General features: G+C 39.2%; 1 protein-coding gene across 1 annotated transcript; it reads left to right on the plus strand.

Moving 5' to 3' along the window:
- The first annotated feature begins 13,068 nt into the window (after positions 1-13,068).
- Positions 13,069-14,294, plus strand: LOC145012368 (large ribosomal subunit protein eL18x-like). Its single transcript, XM_078971165.1, has 5 exons — positions 13,069-13,153; positions 13,244-13,333; positions 13,426-13,554; positions 13,702-13,884; positions 13,997-14,294. Exons 1-5 carry the CDS (start codon positions 13,151-13,153, stop codon positions 14,153-14,155), a joined length of 564 nt encoding a protein of 187 aa, XP_078827291.1. The 5' UTR covers positions 13,069-13,150; the 3' UTR covers positions 14,156-14,294.
- The last annotated feature ends 362 nt before the right edge of the window (positions 14,295-14,656 follow it).

Raw genomic sequence — 14,656 nt, forward strand, 5'->3', positions numbered from 1 at the left:
CATGACTCAAAGGTCCTCTGCATGTATGTAGAACCGAATGGACTCGGCGAGTCCTTCGAGTGGACTCGGCGAGTAGCTTGAAGATGAGGAGGAACTCGACGAGTAGGATGAACAACTCGTCGAGTTGGATGAAGATAGGCATGGCCTCGGCGAGTTGGATGAACAACTCGACGAGTTGGTTGAAGATTGTCTAGGACTCGGCGAGTCTATTCTTGGACTCGGCGAGTCAGATCGCGAAACCCTAAACCCTTCGAGTCGAGACCCGAATCAGTGAGTCGGGTGGTGACTCAGCGAGTTGGACAGGACATGAATTGGACCTAGTTGGACTCGGCGAGTCATGGATTGACTCGGCGAGTCGAGTCGCGAAAAAGAAAGACTAAGGGCATATGAATTCGGCGAGTCAGTAGATAGACTCGGCGAGTAGGGTTGACCCGGAAGGTTGACTTTGAACAGGATTTTGACCTTGACCAGATTTGACCTAGTAACCTTTGGAGGTCAGTCGGACTAAGTGTTATATTGATATTGGTAGCTTGAGGAGCTAGTGGAGCAGCAGTTCGGAGTCAGAGGTCAAGTAGCAGTTAAGAGGATTAGCAGCATCAGTTCAGCAGTCTCAGGTGAGTTTCCTTCCAGTAGGGACGGGTCTAAGGCCACAATGCCGGCCCGTCCAGTTAGCAGTAGTTTCCGGACTTCGGCCCGATGCAGTAGTTAGTATGTTTGATGCCTTCGTGGCTCAGACAGGATTTATGTGTTATGTGTTATGTGTTATGTGTTATGTGTTCCGGGCTACGGCCCGATGTAGTATGCAGTATATGTGTTCATGCTAGTTGATATGTTATGCTATGCTATGTTCAGTCAGTTAGCCCGGACTTCGGTCCGATGCAGGGGACAAGGTCCCAGTCAGTTTCCGGACTTCGGTCCGATGTAGGGGGCAAGGCCCCAGTTAGCCCGGACTTCGGTCCGATGCAGGGGACAAGGTCCCAGTCAGTTTCCGGACTTCGTTCCGATGCAGGGGGCAAGGCCCTAGTTAGTCCGGACTTCGGTCCGATGCAGGGGACAAGGTCCCAATCAGTTTCCGGACTTCGGTCCAATGTAGGGGGCAAGGCCCCAGTTAGTCCGGACATTGGTCCGATGCAGTGGGCAAGGCCCAGTATGTGCTTTATATGTTTTTGTATGGTATGTGTTAGATTGGGGGAGCTCACTAAGCTTCGTGCTTACAGTTTCAGTTTTGGTTTCAGGTACTCAGTTTTCAAAAGAGGAGCTCGGGAAGATTGCAGTGCACACACCATTTGTTCAGTATGGGATGTTTATACTCTGATATATTTGACAGTTGTTATAATATTTTGAGATACATTGCTTATGATTTCTATATGAGGTTTATTGACTATGGTTTTATCATTAAATTAAACGAAATTTTCAGACTGTGTTTTTGGGATGTTTCAATGGGCCAAAGGTTGGGCCTCAATAACTATATGATGTTGGGCCTTAATATAGGACCATGTAAAGGCTTGGGCCTAATTTGAAAAATTAGGCTAGATGTTGGGCTTTGATTCCTAACTTGACTTTTGGGCCTATGGATTGGGCCTTGGGCTTGAAGAAGCCAACCTTGGGGTAATGTAGTAATTATCCAAGTATGTATTATGGTTATGTGTTGGGACCCAGTTATTAATTTGGTGTTGACAGTTTGGGAACCTGTCATCCAGCAGCTGGGGTTGAGTCTGCGGGACTTCAGTAATGTGGGGTTGTGTCTACGGGACTTCAGCAGTGTGAGGTGAGTTACCTTCCAGTAACAGTGGTGATGGGTTTTTGAGCATACTAACACTTCCTAAGTGTACATGCAACCCTGATAACCTTGGATCTATGTTTGTCTAATTTGTCATGCAAAGTTGAATTCCAAGGTTATATTCCTATCTAGCATACATGGGGAACAATTTTAACATAAAGTATAGATAGAATAACTTACCTTGTTGTTGCTTGTGTTCCTTGAAACCTTGTGAGCCTAGCACCTCAAGTGGTGATGCCTAAAATGCTTCACACAACACCAAATGCTCTTGGAAGAACTTATGAGAGAATACACACTCTTCAAAATCGGCCAAGCCCCCTTATTACTTAGTGTAACCGATTTGGGAGGAGATCATATTCCTTATATAGTGTTGACACATCTAGGGTTAAACCCTAATGTGTCATGACTCTTCATTTCCATGACCCATGGGTTTGTAACTCCCATGGAGCATCCATGGAGCATCCTATGGGTGGAACCCAACTTGATGATCCATGGAGCCTTTTAGCCCACTATACAAGATATGGATGATTTACTTAATCAACCCATATATTTAATTAGTTATCTTTTGATCACTTAATTAATTCTAAATTAATTCTTGATCAAACTAATCAAATAATATTATTAATATATTAGAACTTATAATATATTAATAATCTCCAAGCGTTATTTCTCTCATTTAGTTTATCCAATTGCATGGTGCCATGCAACCCAAATGGACCATGCCGGGTCGGGTCAAGTACATACCAGAAATAGTTATGGACTTAGACATCTTATCCAACAGTCTCCCACTTGGATAAGTCTAGTAACTATTACTGCAAGTATGACTTCAGGAACCGATCGGCAATCGTAGCTCTTTACAAGGTTTCTCGAAACTTGAGAAGATGATGGTACGCCATTTAAGATAAGTGATCACATAATCCTCTGTTCTAGATATCAGTCGGACAAATACATGGAACAATGTCTTACTTATTGTCCAACATTTGTTTCCCGATTTTCGATTTGTTTGACAAAGAACTTTATTGAACACATCAATCTAGTTCTGACCGGGCCCGGTACATAGGTCAAAACAAAATCATCGAGGGGCCCAGATATCAGCTTCTAATCCAAGAAGGAACAGATAAACTTCGACTCATATGTTTGTTCTACTACTCATTGAATTACACATAAGAGCACGATTTTATAACATCGAGTTACCAATGCGTTTTTCGTACAATCAATGCATAACCAACTCGTAAGTAACAAATCATATCTCTAGGTTTAAAGACTTATATGATATTACCGTCTCACGATCACTCGAGATAGAATTCCATGAAGTGATTCCAGTGAGTGTGGGTTGTGTCCAATGCTCAGAACTTATGAGCACTCATGATTGTTGTAGCCTTGTCCCGGACCTCTACAACCAAACATGACAGTCTTGATTCATACCTACTTCCGACATATGACCGACTGTGGAGGTTTGAATAATATGTTAAACCAAACAAAATTATTCTGGAAGTCAAAACATGCAAAAGAAATATAGTAAACGATCGACAAGAGATAGCAACACTTTACTCATAAATAAAACACTTTTATTTATCATCAAATGTCAATTACACTTTACAAATTTCAAGATTATCTAACTACTAAATCTAATATCATCCTTCAGCCCTATGCTCCGAGTATGCTGGAGATTCTTAACCCGAGTCAGTCCCTTCGTGAGGGGATCTGCCGGATTCTCATCTGATGATACCCTCTTTGCCACGAGGAGTCCTTCTTCGATCCGATGTCTGATGAAATGGTATTTTCTGTCGATGTGTCTGGATCTCCCGTGATCCCTTGGTTCCTTGGCTAAGGCAACAGCACTTTCACTATCACAGAAAATTTCCATCGGCTCTTTAATAGCTGGTACAACTCCAAGGTCTCCAATGAAGTTCCTCAGCCATAACGCCTCCTTTGCCGCTTCGCTAGCTGCAATATACTCTGATTCACAAGTAGAATCTGCCACTGTCTCTTGCTTGGAACTCTTCCAAGAAATTGCTCCTCCATTTAGGGTAAAGACCCAGCCCGACTGAGAGCGGAAGTTATCCCTATCAGTCTGGAAGCTAGCATCACTATACCCTACAACTCTCAAGTCATCACTCCCACCGAGGGTAAGGACCCAGTCCTTAGTCCTTCGTAGGTACTTGAGAATATTCTTTACCGCAATCCAGTGTGCCTTGCCAGGGTTCCCCTGAAACCTGCTAACCATGCTCAAGGCAAAGGCTACATCAGGTCGAGTACACATCATAGCATACATGATCGAACCTACAGCCGAAGCATAAGGTAATCGACTCATTTCTGCTATCTCAGCCTCAGTGCTAGGGCTTTGTGTCTTACTCAGCTTGGCGCTACTCTGGATGGGCAACTCTCCTTTCTTGGAGTTTTGCATTCTGAATCTCTTCAGAATCTTCTCCAAGTAGGTACTTTGACTAAGTCCAATTAGTCTTTTACTCCGATCTCTCAAAATCCTTATCCCCAGAATATAGGCAGCTTCACCAAGGTCCTTCATAGCGAAACACTTTCCAAGCCAGGACTTTACTTCCTGCAAGGTTGGAATGTCGTTTCCTATGAGTAGTATGTCATCCACATACAATACCAAAAAGCTAACTATACTCCCACTAGCCTTGACATATACACAAGATTCATCTTCACTCCTAGAAAAGCCAAATTCCTTGACCTTTTCATCAAAGCAAAGATTCCATCTGCGAGGTGCTTGCTTTAATCCATAAATGGATTTCTCAAGCTTACACACTCTATTAGGGTACTCGTTACTGACAAAACCCTCTGGCTGACTCATGTAAACATCTTCAGCCAACTTCCCATTAAGGAAAGCGGTTTTGACATCCATTTGCCAAATTTCATAGTCATGAAATGCGGCTATGGCTAACAGAACCCGAATAGACTTAATCTTGGCTACCGGAGAAAAGGTCTCATCATAATCCACTCCAGGAATTTGAGAGAAGCCCTTTGCAACCAGCCTAGCCTTATAGGTGTGTACTTTACCATCCATGTCGGTCTTCTTTTTGAAGACCCATTTGCACCCTACAGTTTTTCGACCTGGTACATTCTCAACCAAGTTCCAAACTTGATTGTCATACATGGATTGTATCTCGCTATCCATAGCCTCTTTCCATTTAGCAGACTCGGGGCCTGCCATGGCTTCCTCGTAGCTGTTAGGGTCATCATGACTTACTAGTGTCTCATCACTAATAAGTGTCTCACCTTCTGCAGTAATATGGAATCCATAGTAATGCTCAGGTGCACTCCTAACTCTCGTGGAACGCCTCAGAGGTACAGATTCGTCAATTGGCTCAACAGGAGTTTCCTCCTCAAGTTGAGGGCTAGAGTTTGAAGTTCCTTCACCACTTGACTCTTGAATTTCTTCAAGATCAACTTGCCTCCCACTGTCTCCTTGGCTTATAAACTCTCTTTCTCGAAAGACTCCTCTCCTTGCTACAAAGACCACATTGTCACTAGGTCTGTAGAAGAGGTAACCAAAGGATTGTTGTGGGTAGCCGATGAAAATACACCTCTCGCTTCGGGGTTCGAGCTTATCATGAGTCTCGCGTCTCACGAAAGCCTCGCAGCCCCAAATCTTGATGTGGTCTAGTTTAGGTACTTTACCAGCCCACATCTCGTGAGGAGTTTTGGCAACTTTCTTTGTAGGGACTAGATTAAGGATATGGGCGGCAGTCTCTAAGGCATACCCCCAGAATGAGATTGGTAGGGAAGCTCGACTCATCATGGAACGAACCATGTCCAACAAGGTTCGATTACGCCTCTCAGCCACACCATTCAACTGCGGTGTCCTGGGAGGTGTCAATTGTGAGACAATCCCACATTCCTTTAGATAGTCGAGGAACTCTGAACTAAGATACTCACCACCTCGATCGGATCGAAGCATCTTAATGTTCCTGCCCAATTGATTCTCGACTTCCTGTTTAAATTCCTTAAACTTCTCGAAAGTCTCTGACTTATGCTTGATTAAGTAGACATATCCATATCTACTGTAATCATCAGTAAAAGTCAAATAATAACGATTAGCATCTCTTGTGGCATGTTTGAATGGTCCACACACATCCGTGTGTATAAGGTCCAACAAACCTTCACCCCTTTCACATGAGCCTGTGAAGGGTGACTTTGTTATTTTTCCAAGTAAGCATGATTCGCAACTATCATTTGACTTTAGGTCAAACGACTCCAAGACTCCATCCTTTTGGAGTTGGCCTATGCGTTTCTTGCTTATATGTCCAAGACGACAATGCCATAATGATGCTTTATCCAAGTTATTATTATTAGTAGAATCAATACACAAAACATTATTTCCTAAGTTATCTACAATAGATACAGCTTCATACACACCATCACAAGGTAATGCTTTAAAATAAAGTACATTATTAAAGAAAGCATTAATCGAACCAACTTCATTATCAAACGAAAAGGTGAAACCTTGTTTGTACAATGCATGAAAGGAAATAATATTTCTTGCCATTTCTGGCGAATAACAACACTTATTCAAATCTAAATTTAACCCACTACTTAGCGATAAAGTATAAACTCCAATCTTGGTGACAGGTGTAACTTTCCTATTCCCCATGATTAAGTTTATTCTTCCTTGCTCCACATTCTCACTTCTTCCTAGTCCCTGCAAGTCACAGCAAATATGAATTCCGCAACCTGTATCAAGGACCCAAGATTTCGAATGGGGTGAGTTATTAGAAATGATAGTGTAAATACCTGCATGGTTGGGTTTGACTTTCCCATCCTTCACATCTTGCTGGTACTTTGGGCAGTTCCGCTTCCAATGAGCTTTTTCATGGCAATAGAAGCATTCAGCCTCTTTTGGGTCAGAAGAAGGAGTAATGAAACCTTTCTTGGTTCCACTTGAAGAAGAGCCATCAAGGGTCCGAGCCTTGGTACCCTTTGAAGATCTCTTTCTCTTCCTCCCTCGACTTTGCCCGATTGCCAAGACCGGAGTTGTTTCTGGAGTAGGAGTGATAGCAACCGACTTCCCCTTAAGACCTGTTTCTGCGGTCTTGAGAAGTCCCTGAAGTTTGCTGAGAGTGACTTCTTCCTTGTTCATGTGATATGTCATGCGGAATTGATCATAGCACGATGGTAAGGAGTGCAAAATGATATCTATTGCAAGCTCCTCAGGGAAGTTCACATTGAGCTTCAACAACCGATCCACATACCTTTGCATTTTCTGCATGTGGCTCGTGACGGACTCTCCGTCCTTCATCATGGTTGTTATCATGGAGCATATGACTTCGTACCTCTCTTGTCGTGCACTTTGATGGTATCTTTCCATCAAATCTTGGTGCATTTCATAAGGGTAGAAGTCTTCATAAGACTTTTGGAGTTCAGCTGTCATGGTGGCTAACATGATGCAAGCCACCTTGGTTGCATCTCTTTCATGAGTATGAAAGTCAGCGATCTCCTGGGGAGTTGCAGTGGACTCGTCAATTTCCTTAAGCTCCTTGTCAAGGACATATTCTTTGTCCTCGTAGCGGGTAATCATCCTGATGTTTCTGATCCACTTAGTGAAGTTGGATCCATCAAAGGTGACTTTCCCACACAGACTCATAAGAGTAAAGGAGCCATTAGGATTCGAGCCAGAAGCATTAGTTGAAGACATATGAGAAAGAAGAACAAGTTTAGTTTAGATTTAAGAGAGTCCTTAATAAAACACCCAAATGTAATATTAAGGCTAGGATCCAATCACAATATAATATAACTTAGAAGAGGTATGCCGTAATCTAAGCTATACCATATTTGAAAGGTAGGTGAATGACGATTCACCAATTTCCACCACGAAAACCGAAATATTAAATATTTAGTTTTTATTGGTTTTAGAAATTCCTAGATTCTTTGAGATCCAATGAACTTTTCAAAGGCATGTTTCGATCTCGGGATTGCCCTCCAGGTTTTGTGACTGGGATGCCGAGGATCACAAAACGAGGTGTGAAGTAACCATGCAAATCACTTGGTACCCTTAAAGTTTATCACTCAATCGATGTGCCGGTAAACCACACACGCTCCACCGATACTATAATAAACTTTAAGTCACCCTTTACCTACCTTGTTAAGTCCAAGTTAGTGTGCCGGTTAACCACACACGCTCCACCAACGACTCAGACAAAGTGTAAAGTGTAATTTCATGGATTAGCACCTTATTCACATTTTTCCTAAAGTAACTAAGATTGGGAATTTAATAAACATTTAGTTACTTTATATATTCATCATACTTTGAATGAGAATTTTATAAGTCCTTGTCTTACCCGTTCGGCTAACGACCCTCCACCAGTCAAGCAAGCGGTGGGTGAGAATATACACCCATTAAGTCACCATTTTATAGGCAACAACCTTATACCCACCTTATAGACCGGCTTCGTGAATGAGGCGTACTAGCGGTAAGACGACTTGTTCTTATACATATATATATAATTATTAAATTATCATAATATAAGTATAAGGGTTGAATTTTAACTTTTAAAATTCCAGGGGTTGGAACTAAAGTTTTAACTTAACTTTACTTGTTCCAAAACTTGAGGGCAAGTTTTGTAACTTTCAAAACTTTTCATTTCTTGTAACTTATGAGTTTAATAGAGTCATAAAATGAAGACTCTTCATTTTTATAACTCTTGTGTTTTTCTTAATGGTTTTAACTCAAGTGTGACTCTTGGTTTTCCATAACTTAAGGATAAGTTATGGACTCCATTAAAACACATTATGATCAAGAATTAAACTACCAAATAGGTTACAAATAATTCCTATGATCATCTAAAACATCATAAGAACAAGAACATGAATATGAACATAATCAAAAATTACATAAAACTTTGTAATTTTGATAACTAGTTGTTGTAAATGAATTAGCAAGACATTACACCACCCAAAACAAGTTTACATTTACTAAAACAGTTTAGGGTAATGTTTCTAATTCATTTTCCAGCAACTGAATCGAAATTCTGCACTCATTCGACCCTACTCGCCGAGTGCATGAACACTACTCGCCGAGTTGGTTGAAGATACACATGGACTCGGCGAGTCCCCCCTATGGACTCGGCGAGTCCGATCGCAGACAGCAAATTTTTCGATTCTGTTTTCAACTTTTAAGCACAAATAAGAACAAACAAGCCTAGGCTCTGATACCACTGATGGGTTTTTGAGCATACTAACACTTCCTAAGTGTACATGCAACCCTGATAACCTTGGATCTATGTTTGTCTAATTTGTCATGCAAAGTTGAATTCCAAGGTTATATTCCTATCTAGCATACATGGGGAACAATTTTAACATAAAGTATAGATAGAATAACTTACCTTGTTGTTGCTTGTGTTCCTTGAAACCTTGTGAGCCTAGCACCTCAAGTGGTGATGCCTAAAATGCTTCACACAACACCAAATGCTCTTGGAAGAACTTATGAGAGAATACACACTCTTCAAAATCGGCCAAGCCCCCTTATTACTTAGTGTAACCGATTTGGGAGGAGATCATATTCCTTATATAGTGTTGACACATCTAGGGTTAAACCCTAATGTGTCATGACTCTTCATTTCCATGACCCATGGGTTTGTAACTCCCATGGAGCATCCATGGAGCATCCTATGGGTGGAACCCAACTTGATGATCCATGGAGCCTTTTAGCCCACTATACAAGATATGGATGATTTACTTAATCAACCCATATATTTAATTAGTTATCTTTTGATCACTTAATTAATTCTAAATTAATTCTTGATCAAACTAATCAAATAATATTATTAATATATTAGAACTTATAATATATTAATAATCTCCAAGCGTTATTTCTCTCATTTAGTTTATCCAATTGCATGGTGCCATGCAACCCAAATGGACCATGCCGGGTCGGGTCAAGTACATACCAGAAATAGTTATGGACTTAGACATCTTATCCAACAAGTGGGTCTACGGCCACAATGTCGGCCCACCAGTAGGAGTTGTATGATTAGATGACTGTCTTTGTGATATTCATCTAGGTTGCTGCTACCTGTTATGTCTATGTGCTAACATGATATGATGTTATGTGATAGTGGTAGTAGGGGGTGAAATAGTCCCCGATTATTGGTCGATAGGACCGGAGAGGTAGATTAAAACCCAACTATGCTAGTCATAGTCTGATATATGTGATTTATATGTTTATGCTATGTTTTTATGTGGTAGTGGTAGGGGTAAAATAGTCTCTATTATCCGGTTGAAACATACTGAAGGGGAGGCCAACACCTAGATATGCTAGGTAGTTATCTGGTTGAAATTAACCGAAGGGGAGGCCAGCACCCAGATATGCTAAGCAGTTATGCGGTTGAAATAGACCGAATGGGAGGCCAACACCCAAATATGGTAGGCAGGTATCCGATTGAAATAGACTGAAGGCGAGACCAACACCCATATATGCTAGCCAAATATTCGGTTGAAATAGACCGAAGGGGAGGCCGACACCCAGATATGCTTGGCAGTATGTGTTATGTATGGTATTTGGTATGATGGTGTTGGGGGGGGGGGGGGAACTCACTAAGCTTTGTGCTTACGGTTTTCAGTTTTGGTTTCAGGTACTTCGTTTTCAAAGGAAAGGAGCCGGCTTGATCGCAGCGCATCACACTATGTTTTTTCGTACATGAGATATTTGGGATTACACTCTAATATTGTTTTATGATAACATGTTTTGATTATTTCTACTTTGGTTTGACATGACATGATATTATGGATGTTTTATTATACTGTTGGTTTTATAATAATGTATTTAAAAATGAAATTTTTTTGGCCTGTATTTTTGGATGTTACAGAAGGGGATGAAATAGACACAATACTAATTGAAAGAGACCGAATGTTTTGAAATATACCCAATATCGGTTGAAAGAGACCAAAATGGGAGGTGTGTGTGTGTGTGTGTGGGGGGGGGGGGTGAAATAGACCCAATTATGTTTTGAATGTTTTGCATGTATATTATGAGGTATTTTGGGGGAGACCACTAAACTTTGTGCTACAGTTTTCAGTTTATGTTTCAGGTACTTCCAACTAAAAATGGAAGGACCCAACTTGATCGCACCGCATTGAACCATGTTTTCCGCATTATATGATTTTGGGATTTTGTACTTTGGTGTATACTTAATGGCTTTTGGTGCCTAAAATTGAAATTTTTACTTATCATTTTTGGGATGTTACAGTTTCCTTGTACCACTATATAACGACCCTTAAGCCTTAGATTTTCGGCCATTCCTTCTTCTAGAGAGATAGCCGCAAATCTCTCCCACCTCCTCTCTCTTAAGCCTCCTACTTGCTAGTTTGGGTGTAAGTTATTAGAGACACACAATTGTGGTGCTTGCTTCCAAGAGATCTACAAGTGAATGATTCTTGTTATTTTACTATAACAACAAGGTATGTAAACCTAAAACCTTTTATGATTTTCAAAGTATCCTTAGGGTTTCTATGGTTTCTTATTTGATGTTCTTAGTTATAGGTTCAATAGTGAAAACATACATCATTAGGTTGAATGTGAACTAAAGATTTTTAAGTTTATTTGTTTTACCTAAATACTATCAGTTTTACCTTAACAAAACATAAATTTTTGGTTGTAAAAATGGGACATTACATATACACTTAGGGTTGTAAACGAACCAAACGAACACGAACAAGAGTGTGTTCATGTTCGCTCATTTAAGTTAGCCGAACAAATAAACGAACACAAACAAATAAAATAATGAATTTTATCGTTCATGTCAGTTTGTTTAAAAATTTAGATTATCATGTTCGTTCACATGCTAACGAATATAAATGAACATAGATAAATACACATAACTAATATACATAAACATAAACAAACGTAGATAAATAAAAATAACTAACATATATGAACATAAACGAACATATAATATAGTAATGTAATCAAACACAATTGAACATATATGAACATAAAATGAACTTAAATGAACCAACATAAACGAATACAAGCGAACATTCACGAACATAACTGAACGAACGAGACCATTGTTCATATTCCTTCGTTTAACTAAACAAACGATAATTTGTGTTTATGTTCGTTCATTTAATAAATAAACGAACTTCCCGCCAAACGGTTCATGAAGAGTTCGTCAAATACTCATTTCGTATACAACCATATATACACCAAGTTTTGTTATGTGGTACGAATATATTTTTGCAGAAATATTGTATGCTTGAGGTTGGTTTATGTATAGTGAATGCATTATGTTTACTTGTTCTAAATATGATGTTTCACATCTACTTATTCTTAGTACATACTATATGTGTTTAGAGATCCTTATGCATAAGGTGTGTTTTGGATTATGCATCTAGAATATTTTCCGCCAAACCCGTTATGTTTTGTTTGTTTTATGGTCTTGTATATCATTATACTTTGCTATTCATATCATAAAAACGCCATACAAACATTTTTCAAACCATATCAACGTAACCTAAGCATTTCCACAGATAAATAATAAATGAAAACCAACAAATGGTCAACATCAAATCGTTTAATTAGGACAATGCACTTTCACTATTCCAAACACGACCTTACGACTTTTAGCTATCGCTAAACAAAGAAAAGAAGATAATGACCATTAATATTATCATTAAAGTACATACGAACAAAAATACCATCGACTTGTTTTTCTCCAATTCCTTTGGCATACGCTTTGTGCTCTTCAAATGCACATCACCAAGAGTCTCTTTGCATATGTTAATTACAATACTAACACTCAAAATTTAACAATATCAAGTTTCCACCTTTAAATTTAAGACACCTATAAAACTTTATACTTGGGTTATTCATTGTCCAAGATGTCAAACTTTTTGTTTGAGACCCACAACTACAAAGTAGAGATCTATCTCGAAGGTGTCATCGTTTCCCAAATACTATGCTTGAAACTTCTGAAAAACTCATTGTATAAGTTAAGATCAACGATTAGATGAAAAAAAAAGGAAGAAAACCTAATTTATACACATGGGCATATCTTTTGCCACACGAGATGCCACGTGACCTCAAATTGTCCATGTAACCATTTATAAGTAGATAACTAGTTTTCAACTTTTCAATGATCAATAATGGCTGACAATATAAATAATCAAATTACAAAAGTATAAACTAATACATTTTCAAACAAGAAGATGAAATTAGAATGTCTTTTTGGTTTAAGGACATTGATTATTATCTGGGCCAAAACATGGGCTTTCGAACTAGGGATCCAGCCCACAAACCATTTTTGTGTTACGTTTACATTAATAGCTACACACATCTTCATAAACCCTAGGCTTCACTCTCCCTCCCCTTAACATCATTTGTTTTTGCAGGTACCAGCAACCGCCGTCGCCATGGTAACGTTTTGCTTGAACCCTAACATCTATGTCATTAATCTTCTCATTCTTATCATCGCGTGCTAAATCATTTGCTGTTTTGTGATCCAGGGTATCGATCTCGTTGCAGGTGGAAAGAGCAAGAGGACCAAAAGAACAGCCCCTAGATCCGATGATATCTATCTCAAGCTTCTCGTCAAGGTATTCGCGTTCATAGAGTGTATCTGATTGATTGTTTGCTTTTGTTTTATTAGAACGAGAAATATTGATTCATTTTTTTTTCTTTTGATTAGCTTTATCGGTTCCTAGTTAGGAGGACTGGAAGTAACTTCAATGCTGTGATTCTGAAGAGGCTCTTTATGAGCAAAGTCAACAAGCCTCCGATTTCTCTATCTCGTTTGATTCGTTTCATGTCTGGAAAGGTAATTATCTTTTAATTGATTTCCGAACATAATCGTATGTGTATCAGACGCAATGCGCACTCCATTTTACATCCCTCAGCATTGAAATCCCATATTTATATGTAAATGGTTTGTAATCATTTATAATGTTTGAATATATACAAACAGGAAGACAAGATTGCTGTTGTTGTTGGTACAGTTACTGATGATGTTAGGGTTCATGAGATCCCTTGCATCAAGGTGACTGCTCTGAGGTTTACTGAAACTGCTAGGGCAAGGATCGAGAAGGCAGGAGGAGAATGCTTGACATTTGATCAGCTTGCTCTTAGAGCTCCTCTTGGACAGAATACTGTATGATCTTTATTCACAAATATGATAAGTTTTTGATGCGTTTTGACATGTTAATGAATGGAATATAGTAAACAGAAACTTGTAAGTTGTAACTTGTTAATGGTTGATGTAGGTTCTGCTTAGAGGCCCAAAGAATTGTCGTGAAGCAGTGAGGCACTTTGGAAAGGCACCAGGTGTTCCACACAGCCACACCAAGCCTTATGTGCGATCTACAGGAAGGAAATTTGAGAAGGCTAGAGGAAGAAGAAACAGCAGAGGCTTCAGAAACTAGGCTTTTCTTGAGGTGTCACTATTTGATTCTATTATGTCAACTTCTATATTGGGATCTTTAAAGTTTTGTTATTTACAAGCCTGTTAGACATATTCTTCATGATATGCTTTATGTTATTTTAGGTAAGTTTTTATGGGTATTGTTGGGTGTTTTTTTTTTTTGAATTTTGAGACATTTTCTTTCATATTTTTTGGATGGTGTTTGAGCTTTGTGTTGGTTGCATTTTTCTTTGTAGCCTTGGTCTGTTCCAAACTAGTTTATAGGGGTCGAAAATGAGCTTTCAATATAAGGTATGCAATTTAAAAAGCTTATTGGGTAAAAAAACTTATCCTAAGAGCTTATTTAGTCTGATGCTTTTTGAAATAGCTTATAGTGTTGTTAAGTTTCCACCAAATCCATGGGAAAAAATATGAAATCGAAAGCTCGTAGATATGAATGTTTGCAAAGACAGTTTGAAATCATATTCACAAATAACTATACAAAGTACTAGCCCAAATTATA

The sequence above is a fragment of the Lactuca saligna genome, chromosome 8 (genome assembly GCF_052625555.1).
Source record: "Lactuca saligna cultivar CGN05327 chromosome 8, ASM5262555v1, whole genome shotgun sequence".
Classification (NCBI taxonomy): Eukaryota; Viridiplantae; Streptophyta; class Magnoliopsida; order Asterales; family Asteraceae; genus Lactuca; species Lactuca saligna.